At 62.3% G+C, this 21,865-nt stretch overlaps 2 protein-coding genes across 3 annotated transcripts in view; one reads left to right on the forward strand and one right to left on the reverse strand.

Annotated features, from left to right (window-relative positions):
• The window catches only part of CERK (ceramide kinase), a 52,922-nt gene extending 47,365 nt beyond the window's left edge, over positions 1-5,557 (forward strand). Inside the window, exon 14 of the mRNA XM_058673266.1 lies at positions 5,547-5,557. The gene's annotated coding sequence lies outside the window, so the exon portion shown is untranslated. The remainder of the gene's footprint in view (positions 1-5,546) is intronic.
• GRAMD4 (GRAM domain containing 4) overlaps positions 1-21,865 on the reverse strand; it is a 52,084-nt gene that overhangs the window by 15,120 nt on the left and 15,099 nt on the right. For both annotated transcript variants that reach the window (XM_058673265.1, XM_058673264.1), the window contains exons 2-3: positions 12,630-12,840; positions 8,720-8,840 (exon numbers count right to left, since the gene is read on the reverse strand). In XM_058673265.1, coding sequence (XP_058529248.1) covers positions 8,720-8,840; positions 12,630-12,840 — 332 coding nt within the window. The remainder of the gene's footprint in view (positions 1-8,719; positions 8,841-12,629; positions 12,841-21,865) is intronic.

Raw genomic sequence — 21,865 nt, forward strand, 5'->3', positions numbered from 1 at the left:
GCCTAGAGCCCTCCCTGTCTCATAGGCGTGGCGGGGCCAGCTCAGAGGGACTGGGGCTGGCAAGCCTACAAGGAGAGCCACAGCTCTCAGTACAGGCTCCCTGTCTGCCCCTGGGTCCTCCCAACCCATGGACTGTGGTGCCCATGGAGCACCCACTTGGCACCCCTGGGCACGGGACAGTGAGCTGAGACCAAGGACATGTGCAGAAAGCCAGGCTGGTGCACGCTCACCCGGAGCTTACAGGCACCCAGGGCAGCTGTTCAATACCCTCCTCCCAGGGCGTACCTGACCTGGCAGGTTCAAGGGTTAGGGACAGACACCCGTGGTCCTCAGGAGATGCCGCAGGTGCGCAGGGCTCAGCAGGTACACCCACGGGACCCAGCACGGTGCCAGGTCCCCGTTACCTGAGAGCTTCTCTGACTTGAGCCCCCAACACAGCCCAACACAGCAGGTGCAGGAGAGAAACCCCGTGTCACCAGCTGTCTGCCCCCAGCCCAGGGAGAAGCCAGAAGACACGGAGAACAGACAGTGGGATGGGGGATAGCATACGCAGTGCCGGGGGCCAACTCAGCAAGCCACATGAGTGCCTGGGCTGGCCACACCTTGCAGGAGAGGGGGGCACTGGGGCGGGGGAGGGGTCGCACGGGCCTCTGGCAGCCTGGCCAGCTGAAGGGCACCTGCCTCAGCCTCATACCAGGGACTCCAATCCTGAAGACTCCAGGCAGGTGGGGTCCTGCACGCTGCAGAGCGACAGCCTGACACAGCAGCCTACGCCCGCGGAGTCCTGTGAGGCCTCCTGCTGGCCCTGCACCAGGGCCCGAGTGTCACGCACCGGCTCCAGCCACATGCTGGGGACAGCACCCTGCCCACAGCTGATGACAGGGTTTCTCCAAGGGCGGGATCGAACAAACACGCTTCCCCCAGGAAGGGCCCAGACTGCGCCTGGCCTGGTCCACATAGAAAGGACCCCGGCCCCTCTACAGGGCCTCACAGCACCAGCAGCAGACAGCCTGGGCCTCCCAAGTCGTGCCCATTCTTAACCCACCGGGGACAGTTCTGTCCCCTCCAGGCCACCTCCACCAAACCTGAGAACAGCTGGCCTGGGCAGGAGCAGGGACCCAGCCAAGGGTGCGGGGACAAACCAGCTGCCTGCCAGCCTGAGGGCTTCAACACAGCCAGTGCCCCAGACCCCATCCCATGGCTGCAGCCCCAGCCCCACCTGCAGGGCAGCCCTCTTAGTCACAGGGAACCACGCTTTCCTCCTCAGGGCCACCCCTACACGTCACTTCCGGGTGTCCTGCAACTCTGAGGCTCAGCTCCCGCCCAGCTTGTCACACAGGGTCCTGGCGGCTGCTGGCAACCCCAGGGACACACAGACCCCTTCCTGAGACCTGCAGGATGCACTGTGCCCATTTGCTGCTGTGGGCCTTGGGGTACAGGGACAAGAACCTGGGTCTCCCTGGCATATGCCAGTTCAGCCCTGCAGGGAGCTAGGCACACCCACAGCCCAAGCTGCCCACACTTCTGCCCTGCCCCTCCCTGGCAGGAATGTGGCCTCACCACCTCTGGCCCCTGGCATCACCCAGAGCACCCGAGGGCCATGCCACACACAGGGCTGACATCTGGCTATGACAAGAGACCAGAGCCCATATTGAAGAGGTTGAGCCCCGTAGGTAGTCCGGGCCTTCGGTGGCTCCCCCAGAGCTCCATGCTCTGTCCAGAGCTTCCCCAGAGCGCAGTTTCCATTGGGGGGGGTTCCCCTAGAGCCCAGCACACTGTGATGGGCTCACATCGGGACTCCCCCATAGACCCCAGATGCCACTGGGGGCTCCCCCAGAGCCCAGGACACTGTCTGGGGCTCCCCCAGAGCCCAGCGCACCATCAGGCATACATTTCACAGCTCCCCCCGACAGCCCAGTTTCCACTGGAGGTTTGCCCCAGAGCCCAGCTGCCATCGGGGGCTCCCCCAGGGCCCAGCACACAGCATGGTTGGCCTTCTCCGGGGTGCTGGACCTCCTCAGCCTCAGCTGCTCACAGACGCCTCGGCCGTGCCCCTGGGCCTAGCACCCCGGCCACCTGCTGCCCGCAGCCCACGGGGAAGCCATGGGGAAGGAAACAAGCAGCTCCAGCTCTGTGGCTATTTTTAAACCTGCCAAAGTGGAACTCTCTAGCAGGACTCCTCTTGGCACACAGCTCCGCAGGCCCAGCCTTGGCCAAAAATAACAATCAGGTGATAGTCCTTAAAGATTGGCTCACCTGGCCTGCGGCTGCCTCACACCCTGCCCCTTCCCAGGCCCCGCCCACTAGCCTCTGAGGATCCTTCTAGAAGCCCACTCATGGGCTACAAGTTGTCCTGCTAGGCCCATGCCATCATGGTCAGGGACCAAGGGAGGTAGGGGACGTGACTCCTTCTGCTTGGGAAACCCAGACTAGGACAGGAAGTGCCTGCATTTTCCCCTGGAACTGACTCCCTGTGGCGTGTTTACTGCTACACACACAGGCAATGTTTATGGAGGGGAGCAGACTGCCAACATTCACGGGACCACGTGGCAAGCAGGAGGCAGTGAGGCCTGTCCACGTCTCTCGGTGGGTTTTGGTGGGTTTTGGCACACTTTAGGCAATGGATTACAGAGGCGGAGTGGACATGTGATGCACTCAAGCTTTTCCCATGCATTAAAAATATAAAAAGGTCGAACCATCCAGCCAGTTCTCACCTAGCAGGGCTGACTCTCAGGAACCCATGCCGGCCTAATCTGCAGATGCCGGAGACATAAGGTGTCCATACCGGCAGTGGCGTTCCGGTGCAGCTCCCGTCAGGGTCCCGCTCCCGGTGAGCTCCCGTCAGGGTCCTGCTCCCGTCAGGGTCCCGCTCCCAGTGAGCTCCCATCAGGGTCCCGCTCCCGTCAGGGTCCCACTCCCGGTGAGCTCCCATCAGGGTCCCGCTCCCGTCAGGGTCCCGCTCCCGTCAGGGTCCCGCTCCCAGTGAGCTCCCATCAGGGTCCCACTCCCGGTGAGCTCCCGTCAGGGTCCCGCTCCCGTCAGGGTCCCGCTCCCGGTGAGCTCCCGTCAGGGTCCCACTCCCGTCAGGGTCCCGCTCCCGGTGAGCTCCCGTCAGGGTCCTGCTCTCAGGCTCCACGAGCAGCCGGCGGCTCTCAAAGCCCCTTGCGTGGCCACAAGAAGTGGGGGTGAGGAGGACAGGAAGGTTCTCTCCACCCCAATCCCAGGCGGGCCTCGCTGCAGGCTTGCATGCACCGGAAGACCCCTCCACACGCACAGGACGCAGCCGGCCTGCTGCCTGCCCATTGTCCTCCCGGAGCAGCTTCTGACCGCCAGTGAGTCAGCACAGCTTCCGGGAGCACGGCAGGGCTCGGGCGCTGCACTCCCACTCCACGCTGCCCAGCGGCCACTGGGGCCACACATCCGAGGAACCCACCCAGTCTGCGCTGGGGTGTCGGGGGGTACATCCTCCTGTCGCTCCAGGACAGATGACTGGAGGGGCCCTGTGCAACAGAAACCCCAGAAACAGCTCCCTCGCTGACCCAGCACGGGAGATGTCACCCCACAGTGCACGCCCAGCACAGGGTCCCTGGCCGGCAGAGGGCACGGACACAGCGCACTGACCACCCGGGTGCTGTGAGAACCTGAGGCTGCTAGGGGACCGCTGTGCCTCCTGCCTGCAGCCACATGGCCTGTGACAGACCTTCCTGGCAGTGCCACTCTCCCAGGAACATCTGCCCTCGTCAATGTTTAATGAGTGAAGGCCATTTCCGCCTCCTGCCTGCCTTCTCCAAGCAAGCACTGCATGCAGCAGACCTTCAGCCCGAACCATTCAGGCACTTTATGGGTGGGCAAGCCACTGCATGCCCACGACCAAGGAGCGCCGAGTGCAGCCTGTGGACGGGACGCCTGGCTCCCTGCCCCATGCTCCCAGCCTCACACGCAGTGACAGCTGCACACATCTGTGGGTTCCCCAGCATCAGAGAACACCCCGTGCTCACACACGGCATGCACATGGCACCAAGCCTGCTGGCTGGCAGGCGGGGCTTCCCCAACATGATCCCAGCTGGGGCCCTCACGGCATCCGAGATGGCACGTGTCGGGTACCACACGGGTTCTGACCACACCCTCGAGACTCAAGACACATCAGCAAGTACTGCCGCGGCACGGCAGGCCGGGCGACGTTTCCAATCCCAGCGCCGGTGTGAGTCCCGGCTGCTCCGCTTCCCATCCAGCTCCCCACTAATTCTGCCAAGGAAAGCAGTGGAAGATGGCCTGAGTGCTTGGGCCCTGCCTCCATGCGGGAGACCCGGATGAAGCCCCTGACCTTTTGGGGAGTGACCGGTGAATAAAAGATCTCTCTGTCCTCTCTCTGGGCAGCTCAGCCTTCCCAACAATCACATAACTCTTCTAAAAGAACCACCTGTGGCACTCTCCAATAGCAAAAGGCTGGCGGTGAGGAAACTGTCCATTGTCAGGGGCCACAAGTACAGCAGCCTGCGGCCACACCGCCTGGGGACACAGGTGCCAACCAGGCAGGGCCATGTCCGAGCTCCCCTGTGTGAGGAGCTCCAGGGCAGCTGAGAACACAGCTGGGAGTGTGTGGCGCTCGGTGGCGCGCCTGCTGGTGACAGCAAGCAACGCCCAATCATCAAACTTCAGAGTTTGAACAGGTGCCCCAGGAGGGCAGTGCATGGGGCAGCCACCTGTACCCCCACGGCACCAGCTGCTGATCTGGGCTGGGCAGGTCCATGCACTTCCATCAAGCCAGGCGAGTGTGTACACAAGCTGTGCCGCTCCTCCACGGCCAGGAGCGAGGAAGGCCGGGCGGGGCTGGGGAGCGACCTTGACCCGAGGACCAGGTGGACAATGCCAGCGAGAAGAAATGGAATCACTTTGAAAAATAGCCTTACACGTGGATTAGCAGTGGGGCAAAACAACACGGGTACTTCCTGACAGGAGACACCTGGGACACCCCCAGGTGTGTGATACAAAGACAGACCACAGCCAGCTAACCACCTGCACTCCTCAGAGACCGGCACAGGAGCCCCGAGCGGGCCGGGCGGGGACGGGCCTGCGGCTCCTGACCCTGCACCTCCCGCAGTGGCAGGGTTGCAATGAGTCTCCGGCCAGTGACCCCATGTCGGCCTCAGCAGTAGTTGAACATCAGGCAACTCAGAGGAAAGGGATGCAAGGGGCCCGGTGAGACAGCCTAGCAGCTGAAGTCCTCACCTTGCATGTGCTGGGATCCCACCTAGGCACCGGTTCTAATCCCGACAGCCTCACTTCCCATCTAGCTTCCTGCTTGGAGCCTGGGAAAGCAGTCGAGGATGGCCCAAAGCCTTGGGACCCTGCACTCATGTGGGAGACCCAGAAGAGGCTCTGGGCTCCTGGCTTCAGATCAGCTCAGCTCCAGCCGTTGCGGTCACTTGGGGAGTGAATCAATGGACAAAGGATCTTCCTCTCTGTATATCTGACTTTGCAATAAAAATAAATCTTAAGAAAAAGGGTGGACAGGCACCAAGATGGACACATGAAGAGGTGGGCAGACACGTGGAGGTCGGGAAGACACTGGAGTGAATGGAGTGTAACAACGGTGGGTGGAGGACGACTGGGGGACAGCTGGCTGGGTGGGTGACGGATGGGTACGTGGATTAACAGATGGAGTACAGAGGCAGACCTAAATGTGAAAGTTATACATAAATGCATGACTTTTGAGGAATACTTAGATAAAAAAATAAAGGCATTCTTTGTACTATTTTTGTAGCCTTCCTGTAAGTCTGAAATTATGTCAAAATTTTCAAAAGGGGGAAAAAAGCCATCTCTAAAAACTGACTGTGAAAAGAAGTAACGGCGCTGATTTCACACTGACAGGGAGTGGGAAGGCCCCTACAAGGCAGCCAGGGAACCCCATGGCCAGCGCCTCTCCAGGGGGACCCCCTCCAGGCCAGCAGAGCAGAAACGCCAGCGGGGTCCGGCTGTCAGGCTGTACCCAAGAGCTGTGACACAGCAAACAGATAATGCCAGCGCCACAGCGAAGAATCCAGACTCTACACACAAGACACACAAGGGAAGTGCTGGGGAGGGCTTGAGCGGAGACCGAGGGGCTTCAGGGACTCCCCTCCCGGTCGTGGCTGCCCTGTGAACGCCAGGGGTTCCCGACGTGGCTGCCCTGTGAATTCCAGGGGCTCCCGGACGTGGCTGCCCTGTGAGCGCCAGGGGCTCCCGGACGTGCCTGCCCTGTGAACGCCAGGGGCTCCCGGACGTGGCTGTCCTGTGAATTCCAGGGGCTCCCGGACGTGGCTGCCCTGTGAACGCCAGGGGCTCCCGGACGTGGCTGCCCTGTGAACGCCAGGGGCTCCCGGACGTGGCTGCCCTGTGAACGCCAGGGGCTCCCGGACGTGGCTGCCCTGTGAGCGCCAGGGGCTCCCGGACGTGCCTGCCCTCTGAACGCCAGGGGCTCCCGGACGTGGCTGCCCTGTGAATTCCAGGGGCTCCCGGAAGTGGCTGCCCTGTGAACGCCAGGGGCTCCCGGACGTGGCTGCCCTGTGAACTCCAGGGGCTCCCGGACGTGGCTGCCCTGTGAACGCCAGGGGCTCCCGGACGTGCTGCCCTGTGAGCGCCAGGGGCTCCCGGACGTGGCTGCCCTGTGAACGCCAGGGGCTCCTGGACGTGGCTGCCCTGTGAGCGCCAGGGGCCCTTGCACAGAGGCCAAGCGGCAACCGTGCACGACCCAGGCTCCTCACTCATCCACTGAGCTCTGCTCGCCAGCAGGAAAGGCAACTTTCCTGGGAATGCCAATGCCAGTACCAGGGCAGGACCTGTGCAGCTGAAGGAATGGAGGCCACCAGGTGAGGGGCAGGGGACAGGATCAGCAGCAGAACCATGCAAGCCCAGTAGCGTGAGAATCACACATAGCAGAAGTCTCTCTGGTGCAATTACCCGACAGCAGCCCAGGACCTTGAGCCCCACTACAGCACGACACCACGGGCCGAAAATCCAAGTCAACAATAACTCTGGAGACGGGTGGCTGCAGCAGCAAGCAGGGCGCAGCACCTGACAGCCTGCCTGGGGAGAACAAGCCGCAAAGACATCCGCCATCATCACTGTGAGAAACAGGGCCAGGCAGGGGCCTTCAGCGGGGTCCCTGCCAGATGGCAGCCAGCAGATGACCCAGCCACCAACGGCAAAAAGGCACTGGACATGAAGCAGGTGGCCTGCCTCCTGTGTGTGCCCATTCAGGGAGAGAGGGCAGGAGCTAGCAGGGCAGGGCGAGGCCAAGCCAGGTGCACCAGATCTGATACTGGACACACAGCTTGGCATGGGAAGCCAGAGCCACCCACAGGGCTACCTGCAGATGGAAAACTCGGATGCAGGTGGGGACTCACTCTAAGACATCCCAGGGGAGAGGTGCCAAGGTGGGGATGGCACTGCCTGTGCCCACGCTCACCTCCCCCTCAGATTCCACACCTGCACGCCATGAATTACCAAGGAGTAATGTGAAGCATCCTGCTTGCAGCTGCTCTTTCTGCCCCTGCACAGTCATCCTCAGAGTTCAAGCTCTGCAGGCCAGGCACACACACGTATGAGCACATCCCATGCACACATGAGGCCCACACGTACGTGCACACTCGTGCACGCATGCATTCGGGACACACACGAAGCTGAAGTGTGTCACCAGCCAGTGCCCTGTGGGCCTCCCTTGGGCACTAGGTGGGCATCGAAACGGGCAGCCAGTTCCCAGCCCCATAGGCACAGCAGGTGGAAGCCCAGGCAGGCGCCCTGGCTGACCCCTCCCCACCGTGGGCACACTGGCTGACCCTCCCCCACCTCTCAGCAGGAATGCCAAGGTGAGGCCCAGTGCCTGGCCCAGCCATCCATCAGGAAAGGCAAGGCCTCTTCCGCCTGGGGTGGCCATGGTACTTGGCACAGGCAACTTGCACCCACCCCCAGCAGACACGGCTGTTCCCTTCTACTCAGGGTTCCCCAAGCAGGCCCGAGGCCAGGGAGACCCCAGACCAGCCAACAAGATGCACTGGGCAAAGGCATGGGTGCCCAGATTGCAACCCCTGAGGCCAAGAAGCTGTTGGATGAGACAGATCCCAGCTGGGTGGGACACCCAGAGAGGTGGCCTGTCCCAGGTGCCTTCGGCCCTGCCCAGGCTGGGGCTGCTCTGTACAGGTAGGCCCTTCCTCCAGGCCCGGGCGCTGCTCCTTGCAGACCAGAGGGACTGGTGCCTGGAGAAAGCCACCCCTCCCCCACAGCATGAGCCGTGAAAGTGCCATGCACCCTGGGGGTGAGGTCTGCTGACACAACCAGGTGACCCCTGGGGTGGGGGTGGGGGCCACTAAATGCTCCAGGCCAGAAGGGAGAAGAGAGGCTCGCCTCCCCACCATTCCCACGGCTCCCAACAGGCGAAGCGCACGCACAGAAGGCAAATGGGACGCGGTCCCACTGCTCCCCCCTGCTCCTCGAGCCACAAACAGCAAAGACGAGAGACTCTGATAAGGCCTGAGTCAGCCCCATCACAACTGCCACGGAACCTTCAGTGCTCCAAAGACCGGGGCTGGGCTCAGGACCGCAGCAGGAGGAAGGCAGGGACTCAGGCCACATGGGCAGGCCACACCCGGCCCTCCCCGGCGTCAAGGGAGCTCTTGGTCGCCCGAGCTCCCACGTGAGGTCCCGCCCTGCCCCGCCCCACCCCACAGCGCATGGCACTCACGCAGGAAGTGTTTCTCCAGCAGGGCAATTTCTAGGTGACCTTTGATCTCGTTAAGCCGATCATACTCTGTCCGGCTGAAGTCCTGGATGCCTGTGGCCATGATGAGGGTCCCTGGACCAGCCTGGAAGAGAAATGGCAGAGTCTCAGCGGGAGTGGCCGGGGCACCCTGCTCCACCCATGGAGGGCATCGCCAGCACTGGCCACCGGGACACAATGCGGAGCTGGGCCCCGGCCGGATGAGCAGGGAGCTGGGCCCACCTAAGTCATGTCAGGCCACCCAGGGGTCCCAGGTGACAAGGACTTCCCACAAACTCCAAGCGGGGTTCCATGAGGGCTGACTAAGCCCTAAGCCACAGCCCCGTACCCACGAGCCAAGGGCAGGCTCCAGTTACAAGCAGCGCTGGCCCTCTGTGAGCCCGGGGGCTGGGCACAGGCAGCCACCACGTAGCCCGCTGACAGGAGTGAAAAGAGAGGGGTCCCAGCCCGCACAGTCAGGCCGCATCCCACTGCTGATCCATCCAGGAGAGCAAGGGGGCTTGCCACACACCGCGTTCTCACCTCATCTTCCCGCAGCACCCGCTAAGGCGCTCATGGCTTGGGTGGGGCCGCAGTGTGACCCTGCTCGCTTGCTCGCTCTCACACACACACTTGTCACCTGCTCTGAGGGAAGGAGCAGCTGGCAGGGCAGCCAGAGCCTGCTGAGCCGACCACCAGGCCTGTCCCGACCCAGGGCTGACCTTCCAGGGCACACGTAGCTGCTCGGGCTCCCAGGGGACAGGGACCAGGCAGTGAGCCAGCAGGACAGACACACTGCCCTGACGGGTGGGCCACGGCCAGGGTCAGTGCATCTGCCTGGACCCCATGGCAAGTGGACATCCGACACGCAGACCTGCCCCAGAGGAGTCCCCCAGCAGCCATTTGGGAGAGAAGTCGTCCCCAAGGAGCTGATGCGGGTGTCTTGCCTCAAGGGACATCAGTCTCAAGCCCCAGGAAGGCGTTGAGCAAGCCAGGGAGAACTCCCCAGAGGCCCCATGATGGCGGCTTGCACATGGTGCAGCCCAACAAACTGCCCACACACCCTCTGTGCCAAGCACCACCAGCCCCGAGCCAGGCCCTGCCCAGCCCTTGCCATGGTTGCTCAGATCCTCCGGGGGGCGGGGAAGCGGGGGAGGAAGCTGGGCGAGCCACCTGGACAGGAGTGACTGGAGGAGGTGACAGTGGTACATTTTAAAGGGGCCACGAGAGGACTGCCCTGCTCGCCTGAGCAGGATGTTCAGCTTGCTTTCCTTGCACATACTTTCAAAATTTCCAGCTACTCAGTACCAGTTCACCCCACTTGCCAAGTTGGGCAGCTCTAGCCACTGGGCAATGACCCTGGCTGGCACTTGGCTCCTGTCTGAACCCTCCTTGTCCTCACCTGACCTGCTCCGCAGGGTGGGACACCCCATTCGCTGCTCTTCTGCTTCCTACCTGGACTGGTTCGAGGCCAGACACATCCCAGTCTGCACGCCCTTGCATGGGTGTCAAACCAGCCACGTGCCCCAGGCCACGAGCAAGCAGGCATCCAGCACCGCCCACCAGAAGAGATGTCAGTAAGCCAGAGCCGCAGTGCCACCACACATAAAGGCGGGGGGCAAGCCAGCAGTCCTCGCCCTACCCCAGGAGACTTAGCCCCCACACGGCCAGCCCGGGAGACCTGTGGTCAGAAGGAGACCTCCTTAGGGAGTGCTCTGTGCCCACAGGAAACACCCCAGTCACCAAGTCCTGGCACGGCCCACCTGTTACGCAGGCAGAAGGCAAGCAAGGAGGCCTGCAGGCTTGGCGGAGGCCCAGCCGGGGACCCCAAGCCCAGATGTGGCCTGGGCCTGCCACCGCCTCATGGCGTGACTTCAGGTACCAGGACTTTAGTCTCCTTATCTGTCCAATGGGGGAAAGGTGCAATCCTAAAACAGTCCCCAGGCTGTGCACCCCGCAGGCACACACAGGATCCCTTGGTGCAAGAGGCAGCCGGACAGGCAGACAGTCAGCAGTTCCCTGGGCAAAGGACCCGTGCTCAGGAGCCTCCCAAGGCTGCTCGGGGAGCTGGGGCCGGGGGAGCTCAGTGTTGCGTCTGTCCACGCACACCGAGGCCTGCAGAGTGGCCCAGCCCCCTCTCCACCTAAAGCAAGCCGGAGCCCGATCCTCTGGGGCTCGCACCACCCTTGGGGATCCTATCCTGTTTCCTACCCCTCCACCCTCGTGGTGGTGGTCACCTCAGACAGGGACTTCACTGCCCACTTCCGCCCACACCTCTCCCCCAGGCCCAGCAGTCCTCCATCCCCACACATCAAGTGCCTAATCAGAGGACAGAAAGCAGGTTGGACCAGCTCCTGGCCAAGCTCTGCAGCTCCTGGGTCTGCGGACGCAGTAACGCGGACCTGGGCAGCAAACGGACCTGGGAAAGATTTACTCAACCCTGGAGCTACAAGATCAACAACTTCTCAGAACTATCAAAACCACTCCAGTCACACCCCCAGAACACTCTTCCCCAAACTGGGTTCTCCAAGGCAGCATCAAAGGAATGCCCCCCATCTTTGTGCTGTGTGGTCTTGTTCCCCACTGCAGATTAAAAAAAAATTAAACATTTGTCTACCCCCTTCCTCTATACACCACTCTGATCAGAGACCGACACGGGCATGCATCCCTCTGAACTATGCAAGCAATATTAAAAATAAAATAAAATCAAGTTAAATTAAAAACAATCCAGTCCCTGCTAGGCCAGCAGCTGCATGTGAGGGCAGGCAGGTGAGCTGTTCAGACGCACAGTGAGGCAGGGGACGGCCCCTGTGGGGGTGGGGCAGGCGCCGGGGCCCAGGAGGCAGCCCGACCCCTTAGACACAGCACACACAGAGGAGGGCCAGCTCCAGGCCCAGCCACACCTCCACCCTGCTAACAGTGACAGAGGAGCAGAGCGAGGTAGGGCAGCCCAGCTCAGGCCCCCTGGCTGTAGAGCTGGGCACACGTGTAGGGGGCAGGGGATTCCCAAGGCAGTCCCGGCACTCCGAGGCCAGAGACGGGCATCTGAACAACACCCACTGCTCTCTGCAGGAAGCCGACACCCACCCACGTGTGCAGCAGCACAGGCAGCAGCCAGGCTTCCAGGAGGCCCTGCAGTAAATTATTCATTCCTGCCGGAGTAGACACACAACCAACTGACACCAGTAGCCAGGACGGCAGGTGCTCACCACCCACCTGGGCTGCCCACACAGGCTCCAGAGCCGGCACAGGAAGTGGCAAGGTGGGGCTCATTTCCCACCTGGGCTGCCCACACAGGCTCCAGGGCCAGCACAGGAAGTGGCAAGGTGGGGGCTCACCGCCCACCTAGGCTGCCCACACCAGCTCCAGGGCTGGGACAGGCAGCAGCAGGGCGGGTCACCCACACCTGGCACAGGATGGCTTAGGGATGGCAGCAGCGAAGCCTTGAGCAGGCGTGCCCACAGCAGTGAGCCCAGAGGTCCCACCTAGCTAGGCAGGGGCCCTGGAGAGCCAGCTTGGTGCCTGGTCCACCTGTGCCACTCTTGGCTGTGTTAGAACCTTCTGGAAGGCGGGGCCTATGCTTTGGCTGCAGGGGTTTCGCTGTATTTGCTGTCACAGTATGACAGGAGAGGGTGGTCAGCCATCAGGAGTCAGGGACACACGTATGGGCACAGAAGTTTCCTGCCCATGCCCGTCCCTGGGCCGAGACTCCCAGGGGTCACTTCCGTGTGAAGAGTTTGCCAGACACAAAAATAAAACAAAACAGAATATCGGAGCTGGCAAAATGCAACTGCAGGACACACTCCGGGCACGGCAGGTCTGGCCAGGCAGGGAGGCGTGAGGCAGGATGAGGCGGGCGGCGCCCAGGCCCGCTCGGCCGGGGAGGGGCACTCACGGGGTCCCGGAGCTCCTCGCTGTCGCGGGTTGAGGTCCGCGGGATCTTCACGGGGATCTCGTCTCCACATTCGGTGTCCGAGGCGTTGGGGGACTCGGCGAGATCCAGGAAGTCCTCTCTTTTGTGACCTCTGAACCGGATCTTGTCCAGTCGTCTGAGCATGTTCAGCACCGAGCCGCGCTGCTTTCCCTTAACATGACGGGCGGGCTCCCTGGAGGAGGAGGTGGGACTTGGTCACACATGCGCTGCCCAGGGGCCAGCACAGGATGGGGCAGCTGGAGACCCTGGGGCCCGCAGACCCCACCAGGCCCAGCCTGGCCTGCCCGGCCACCTGCTGCCCAGCAGGGAGGAGGGGAACCCACGTCCCTCAGGGGGCGCTCCTGCAGGCTGCAGTGAGAGAGGCGACCCTGCCTCTCTCCTGTCAAGAACAAAAGCCAAGGCTTTGGTGGCCAGCGCTGCCCGGGAAGGGCTAGGCGTCCACTCCAAGGCCGCCCCAGCAGACTCTCTGGCCTCACTGCACCTGGCCCGACCTCCACGCCACGGCTGCCGGCTCAGGCCTCACCCAGGACAGGCTGCCTCAGGAGCCTGGCACGGGTTCACTCCAAGTGCAAGTGACAGGCTGACGCACACAGGACGTGGATCCTGAATCCGCATTTACACCAGGGCACCCAGGGCGGGGTGGCACCTGGGGACCCCGCCCCCAGCCCGTCCAGCCACCCACACCCTCCTGAGCTGGGATGGTGTGTGCACTCAGGCGGGGCAGGGACAAACACTAACACCACAGCCCACTGCCACCCTCGTCACCCGGTGTCGCAGCTGGGCATCCACGTGGTGGGGGGACCCGTGGTGGAGGGTGTGAGGAGACCCCTGAGGGAGGGGAGACACCTGCCGGGTCACTGGGCCTCTGTCCCCAAGCTTGGGGGAGACCCAGTGTTCCTCTGAGCCCAGCCGGGAACTGTGCCCTGACAGGACAGCACAGGGATCTGTATGCCAGCCTCCCGGGCTGGTCACCGGTCCCCGCCTTCACAGACCAATCAAACGTGTCAGCAACCACCACCTTTCCTGCCCCGGCTACCCGACAGCCTTGCAATGGCTGTCGCATGGGGGCCTGCCCTCCCAGAGGTGCTGGCAACCTGCCTCCCCTCCAAAGTCCAGGGGCGAGCAACGCTGGAGGAGGGCAGGTCCACGGCTCATGAGACCAGGGACGCATGGTGGCCACGTGGGAAAAACGTCACCCCAGGAACTGCAGACCGGTGGGGTGGGCTTTACAACACAGAAGGAAAGTGGGGGAACCAGCATTGCTCCCTGGGATGCCAGCACCCCACGTGGGCGTCGGTTCACGACTCAGCTGCTCCACTTCTGACCCAGCTGAGGATGGCCCAAGCGCTTGGGGCCCTGCCCCATCCGTGAGACCCGGTGGAGCGCCTGCTTCCTGGAATCAGCCTGGGCTAGTCCAGGCTTTGGGGTCACTGGGAAGTGGACCAATGGACAGCAGCTCTCTTCCTCTCTGTAAGTGCAAGATTTATACATATATGACGTACCTATTAGTGGAAAGGCAGATTTACAGAGAGAAGGGTCTCCCATCCGCTGGTTTGCAGTGGCTGCAGCTGAACCAATCTGAAGCCAGGAACCTTCTGGAGACTCCCACGTAGGTGCTGGGGCAGCTGGGACATGAACCCACGTCCATAAGGGTACTGGTGTTTGCAGGCAGAGGATTAGCCCTTGAGACTTTGCACCAGCCCAGCCCCCTTGTAAGTCTATCTTTAAAATAAACATTTAAAAAAAAAAAGGAGACTGGGTCCTTGAACGAGTCCCTTGGGAGAAGCAAGTCTTCATTTGGACACAAGAATAAAATCTCAGAGCAGTGGCACCTGCTCCGCCACCCGTCAGGGAGGGGCCCCTGCAGGGCCGCTTGCCGTCGCCACCCAGCAGAGCTCAGCGCTCCACTTCCCAGCCCCAGGCACCATGCACACCGCAAGCAGGCGGGGTGACGTGACCCCCTGTTCCTCTCCTCACCGTGCCCAGTGGGGTCCTCCTTCTGGGGGGAGCAGCTGCAGCAGCCCAGGAGGGCTGCCTGGGGGCCCTGAGCTATTTACAGGGCTCTGGGCAGACAGCTCCTCGGGGCCTGGGACTGTCACCCTCCACATTCAGCTCCAGCAAGCGCACATGACACACAAAGACACCACCATCAGAATGCAGTGTGCGCCCGGCCTCAGCCGCCTCGGGGAGGGCGCCCACACACCCAGCCCACGAGAGCAAGGGCTCCCGGAGGACCTCCTGCCTCCTTGAGCCTTCACACTGTCGTCAGCAAGCGCGACCCCCGGACAGCACGGTGGCTGGCCAGGAAAGGGGGCTCCGTGTCCACACCTGCACCCGCTAAGCCAGGACATCGGCAAACAAGATTTTCAAGTAAGACTACAAGGGCAGGTGCAGGTGTGAGAGTTTGGGGATACGCCATGGACCCCGCAAAACACAGAGGACAAGACCAAGGACACAGCTGATGCAGGGGGCAGGTGTGGCAAGCCCAAGCTGACCTCCTCCAGTGCCCTCCCTCTCCTGGCTGTCCACCCGTCACTCCAGCCAACCTGGGCAGCTCTGCAGCTCCCAGCATGCCCAGCCTCTCAAGCCCCAGCACACCGCAGGAGGTCTCACCCTCACTCACAGGACCCTCGACCAGCGCCCTGCAGAACAGGAGGTGACAAGGGACCTGCTCGGGGCAGGCGGGGCTGTGGCCCTGGCTCCCGCAGTCCTTCGAGAGACCCTCTCCCCCATACCTCCACGTGGAAACGGCAGCTCCCCAACGCCCTCGGTTACAGCTACCTCAGCACCTGCTCCTGCGACCTGTTGCTCCCAGCACCCAGAGGGTGGCACCTGCCGCCTGGGGCCTCTAGGAGCTGGGGCTGGGCAGAGCAGGCAGAGGATGGCCGGGCTCTGTGCTGCTCTCTGCACACAGGATGGAGTCTGCCCCGCGCTGCTTTACAAACCCACTGAATTGCTCTGGGCACAAAGGAGGCAGTGTCTGGCAGCCCCGGGCTGGAAGCCACAAAAGACTGGGTCCCCTCCCCAGCCCACAACTGGGGGAGGGGGAGGGGTTCCTGGCCCCGTGCCTGCCCTGCGCCACAGTCCCTCCACAGCCCACCCAGCAGAAGCCCCTCTCACAGTTCCCCGGGGCGCACCCTCATCACCTGGCACTCCTTCCGTCCGCTCTCCCATGGGACGGTGGCCCCGCTGCTAAGCAACGCCCTGGGGACTCCCGGGGACTACGCAGGACCTACTCATCCTTGGTGAATATGGCTCCCACCACCCTGGCCCCTGGGGAGGCAGGGTGGAGCCACAGCGGGTTCCGGGGCCCCAAGGCTAGGGTCACGCGCCGGCACTCCCCAACTGCCCACGGTCCCGAAGGCACACACAGCTCCACCCGCTGCCACATATTCCCACAGGATCGAGCCAGTTCTCCCTGGCCAGGTTTGGATCCTGGAGGCCCCGGGGCTGCAGATGACCCCATCCTGTCCCTCGGCACAGGACATGATGTGGCCTCACTCCGGCAGCCCACTCCGGCACCTGTTCCTGCCTTACAAAGCCCCCTCTCCACAGAGCACTGCAGACGCCAGGCCTGCATTTACAGCACCTAGGCCAAGGTTTCCCTCGACACTGTCCCACCCAGTGAGACCCCAACCCCCTCCCAGGGTGCCTGAGGGCTGCGCTGGGCCTGCCTGAACTGCCATGGCCCTCCTGGGGTTGCTGTGACACCAGGCCCTGCTCCCAAGGGGCCTGTATCAGCAGAGGCCAGGTGACCTAAGAAAAGCCCCAGAAAACTTGCAGAAGCAGGTGTGCTGAGAACCCCCACCTGCTCAGGCTGCCTCCCACCCCCAGCCTGGACCTGAGAGCAGAGGAACGTGTGTCCTGGACTCTATCCTTGGGTCCTGCCCACGCCCAACTCCCCAAAGGGATTCCATCAGGAACCCAACTCCAAGGCGTCCCCTGGCAGACAGCCAACTTCCTTCCCTTGAGGAAGCATTCAGGGTGCTGTCGGGTCCAGCCATGGTCAAGTGAGTGCTCCAGGGTGCCCAGGGCAGGCTCAGAGGCCAGTGACTCCATGACCACGGGGCCCAGCGAAGACAGCAGGGCAGTGGGCGAGCTGGTGGGTGTTCAACCAGTGCCCTGGAGTAGCAGCAGCTTAGGCACCACTGGCCAAAGCACATGTGTGTAAAAGGCACAGCAAAGCCACCACGGCAGGCAGCCAGCTGGCTCCCTGGGGACGCCTCGCTGGCCCCCGCTGGCCCCTACACCACAGCACAGCCCAGCTCCACCAACCGGGCTGGCTCACACAGGACAACACCCTCCCCACTTCCTCCCACAGCTTGAGATGGGAGCCCCATTCGTCCCACCTGCCCTCTCCCTGGGTGTTCACAGCCCACCCTGGCCGGCGGCCAGCATCCGCCACGCCATGGGGTCTGCCTCATGTCATGGCAAGCTCACAGCCTTTCATTTTCCATCATGTATCTGACAGGAAGAGACAGAGCAAGTTCCACCCATGGGTTCATCCCCAGATGTGTGCAGTGGCCAGGGCTGGGGCCACAGCCTGGGTCTGGGCACACACTGCCCTGGCCTCCCACATGAATGGTGCAAACCCAAGTGCTCGGTCACTGCCCCGTGCCCCCTCCCCTCGTTCTGCCCAGGCAGAAAACTGGATGCGGGCTGGAGACACGGCTGGACACCAGCGCCAGCACTCCGGCCGAGACGCACTCGCAGCCACCAGGGCAATCACCTTCAGCGCCTGCCTTCCAGCGTTTCTGAAAACGCTTCTGCTCTTACGACTAGATATGCTGCCCCAGACTCCCTCTCCCAAAGTTTCCACAGCGGTGCAGGGAGCAGGGCTCAGTAACCCTCAGAGCTCGCCCACTCAGCCCCTCCCCAGCAGGCAGGCCGTGCAGGCCAGGAGCGCAGGCAGCAGCAGGAAGGGACATCCGGACTCGTGCCCTGACCTCGGCACCCAGGGCACCCCACCCAAACCCCAGTGCCCCATCCTGCCCCCTCCAAGGTGACCCCAAGGGCGGTAGACACAGCACACCCCTCCTCACCCTACAGCGAAGCCCAGCATCTTCCCACAGGCCCAGCAAGGGCCCCGAGGGTATGCCAGAGAACACAGCACCCCAACCCACAATGTGGGCAGATCCTTGGGCAACATCAGACACCAGGCTCAGGTCTCGCCCCAGCTCTGTGCCCCCCAATCTATCACTGGGCACCCCCAAAGGGTGGGGAGTGAGGCTTCCTCAGCCAGGCTGTCCAGGTCAGGCCCAGTCCCACCTCCCCGATGGCAGCCTGTAGGTGGAAGTGAGGACACACGCCCACCTGGCTCAGTCAGGGCCCACACCCGCGGCGACCCTGGGGGGAGCCGCAACACAAGGCCCCAGCTCAGGACCCAGGCGCAGCACCCTGCCTCCCTGTGCACCCTGAAGCACCCCCAACACCAGGGACAAGAGCCCTTCCCCAGCGCACTCGGGACACTGCCTGTATCTGGGTGCATGGCGACCATGGCACCAGGACTCCTCCCACAGCCAACACCTCAGCCCAGGGCAGGCAGGGAGAGTGACAGCCCCACAAGGCCTGCCTCCACCACGCCTCCCCATCCAGTCACAGGCTGAGCGCTGACAAGGGAGGGGTGCAGAGGAAGGAGCAAGCTCGCCCTGCACTGCCCCCCGGCCTCCCCCACACTGCGGCTCACAGGCCCTTCTGCCTAGGAGACCGGAGAGGGAGGCAGGCAGGCGGCCACGGAGACACCTGCTTAAACAGAGAAGCTGGCACGGTGCTGCAGCAAATTAAGAGCTGTCCATAATCACTCCCACCTTTTCTCCCTCCTGTCGAATAAATAACAAACTAAATCTTTGGAAGAAAAAAGGCAGGGGCGGGGAGCCAGCATGCGTGCACTCTGACAGAGCAGGTGAAGCTGTCGCTGCAACACTAACACCCCATGTCGGCACCGGTTCAAGTCCCAGCTCCACAACCCATCCAGATGCCAGTTGACACCCTGGGAAAAGCAGCAGAGCTGACCCAAGCGCTCGGGCCCCTGCCCCACGTCGGAGACCTGCAAGAGGATCTGGCCGTTGGGGCCATTTGAAGGAGTGAACCAGCAGACGGAAATTCTCTGTCTACCTTACAAACAAATAAAAGAAATCTTTAAAAAGCAGCAGCTAAGTCTCACGTTGGTCGACAAAACCCTTGGGATTGTGTGAGCGACCACACGAAGCTGGTAACCGGCAAGTCCGCTTTTTTCTCGCGGGAACGCTTGACTTCCAAGTCTTTCCCGGGTAAGAACCAACCAATGAGGCAGCCGTAAAGAGGTGCCCTCCGGATCCCCTGGGTCCCTGGTTTCCTGTCGCTGGGCTGCCAGCTGCTGGGGATAGAAGAGACGCGGTGACCCTGCAGGTCCTGGACAGCTCCCCACAGCTGCCGGCAGCAGACGGCATGGCTGAGTGCCAACATTTATCCATCAAACCTTGCGGAAACAGGCAGGCCAGTCAGGCATCTCAGGGCACTGAGTGCCTAGCAGGACCACTGCCTGGGCCGGCTGGGCAGGCAAACAACCCAACAGCCCTCGCAGAGGCCTCAGGTTACATGCCCAACAGCCCAAGCGTCCCACGACACACACACACACACACGCATGCAGACCTGACCACCCACCATGCATGTCAAGGAAAGGTGGGGACCCGGTGTGGCCAATGCAACGCTAGGATTGCCTGACAGTCCTGGGAGCTAGAAAAATCGGGGTGTGAGAACCTCACTTCCACCACGCTCCACCTGGGCAGCGTGCCCGCGCCTGGGCAGCATGGCTCCTATCGGAGGTGGAGAGGCCAGCCAGGTGGGGCAGCCCTGGAAGCGGAAGCTGCCTGCAGAGGTCTGTCCAGGGCTCGGAAAGGTGCCCCTCAGATTCCAGCGACCAACCAAGGATGTGGACCCCACGGGACAGCCTGACCCCTCCCGTGCAGGCTGCCCACCTGCCCAGGGAGCCGCCTGCACGTGGCATCCATATCCCTGGACCCAGCATGCAACCTGGTACACAATGGACGGTGAGCCTTGTGGATGGCAAAGGAGTGGCTGGTCCTGGCCACAGCCAGCACACGGGAACCCATGAGGCCCCATGCACAGCCCAAGTGAGCCCAGCCCCAGTCAGCCTCCAAACCCCACCCCTCCTGGCCACGCCTAACTCCTTAACGTGGCCCAGCTGGGACCTACATTTAGCCCCCATGACCAGAACGGCTGCCCACAAAACCAGGAACCCAACCCCCACCAAGGCAGACACAGCAGTGGGGAGGGTTCTGAGCCCTCTGCTGAAAACTAGGGTCCAAGGAACGAAACACTGCAAACACAGACCCCGAGCCCTCCAAGTGGCCGGCACCTGTCACCCAGCGACCCACTGCCCCGGGGAAATGCTCCCAAACCCACAATCCCACCTTGATTCCACTGCACGCCAGGTCCTTTCCACGCAGGGCCGCCTGACCACGGCTGCAGGCGGGGTGCCCAGTGTGGGACACAGCCCTGCTCACCAGGGGGCAGGAGCATCCATGAGGCACCCACGGCCCGGGCCACGGGCAGAGAGAAAGCCAGCTGGATTCACCGGGCAGTGCTGACAGCTGCGGGGGAGAGGCGCAGGGAGGGCGTTCCCGAGTCCATGCCCCCCACCCCGCCTAGCCTGAGCTCATCCGCTCACAGCCGTGTCCTCACCGCACACCCCCAAGGGCCCCCCAACTCTGTCACAGTTCACAGAAGACTACGGTTCCCACATGAGTCTGGGTCGGAGGCTCCAGGAAGGGGGTAGGTCCACCAGGGGAAGCAAAGAAGGAAAGGAAGAGGTGAGGGAGGAGAGAGGAGGGCAGTGGAGGGAAGGGGAGGCGGCGGAAAGGGGAGGACAAAGGGGAGGGGGAGGGAGAAGGGGAATGTAGGGGAGGGGACTGAGGTGCTGACCGGGCACTTGATGGTCAACAGCAGACGGTAGACACTTCACCACAGTTTATGCAGTGACAGAGGTGCCCAGGGCCAGCCAGCACTGTAGGGCAGCAAGACACTGCAGTCCCATGTGGGCCCCGGTTTCAATCCAGCTTCGCGCTCATGGCCTGGGCAAGCAGCAGAGGACGGTCCTTGGGCCTCTGCTCCCACGTGGGAGACCCGGAAGAAGCCCCTGGCTCCAGGCTTGTTGTAGCTGTCTGGAGACATGGGAAGGTCCTCTCTGTCTCTTTCAAATACATAAATACGTTGTTAAAATAATGACTACCCTAAACAATAACAAAAATTGCAGGGTTAGCCAGACAAGCTGAGTGTGTGCTTTCTGGCGGGGAGATGAGAGCTGTGGGACCCAGGAGAACATGCAGGAGTTCATCCAGACACAACCGTGGCCCAGGCAACATCTCGGAGGGAAGTGACCAGCAAACCACTGGTCAAGAGACAGCGTTGACCCCAGGGCCAGCTCCGAAAGGCGAAGGCCTGCAGGTCGACCGAGGACAGCAATACAACAACGGGACTGAGACTGGATGAGACAGACCAGGCCCTTCTGTCTGCTGTTCAGCAGCGCTCACCACAGCCAGGGCTGGGCCACGCAGCCTGGAGCCAGGGACTCCTCCTGGGTCTCCCTCACGGGTGCAGGGGTGCACCTGGGCCACCGTTGGCTGCCTCCCTGGGCACAGCAGTACAGAGGGGGTGGGAAGCAGGGCAATCAGGGATCAAGCACACAAATATAGGATGCTGGTGGGGCAGGAGGTGATGAACACGCCGCGAACATGGGTCTCAAACCAGGCAGATCAGCAGGCGGCACAGGGCTGCAGATGTGTCCGCTGGAGCCCCAGCTGCCCCGCTTCCCAGCCAGCTCCCTGCCTGTGGCCTGGGAAAGCAGCAGAGGACGGCCAAGCCTTGGGACGCTGCACCCACATGGGAGACCCAGAACAAGCTCCGGGCTCCTGGGTCCAGGTGTGCCATTGCGGCCATTTGGGGGGTGAACAAGCAGATGGAAGGACTCTCACCTGAACGTTCAAATAAACTTTTTTAAAAAAGGCACAGCACCTCAAAAAACTGCTCTTGGGCAAAACCCACAGTGATAAAAACACACAATAATCTTGGAAAGCTCACCTGAGCACTTACCCCACACAGGGCATTTGCTTACCATTGACCAACAGCCCAGCAGATTAATGGGCAAAGATAAAGTCTGACGTCAGAGGAAAAGCAAACAGCTCAGACACTGATAAAAG

The sequence above is a fragment of the Ochotona princeps genome, chromosome 15 (assembly GCF_030435755.1).
Source record: "Ochotona princeps isolate mOchPri1 chromosome 15, mOchPri1.hap1, whole genome shotgun sequence".
Lineage (NCBI taxonomy): Eukaryota > Metazoa > Chordata > Mammalia > Lagomorpha > Ochotonidae > Ochotona > Ochotona princeps.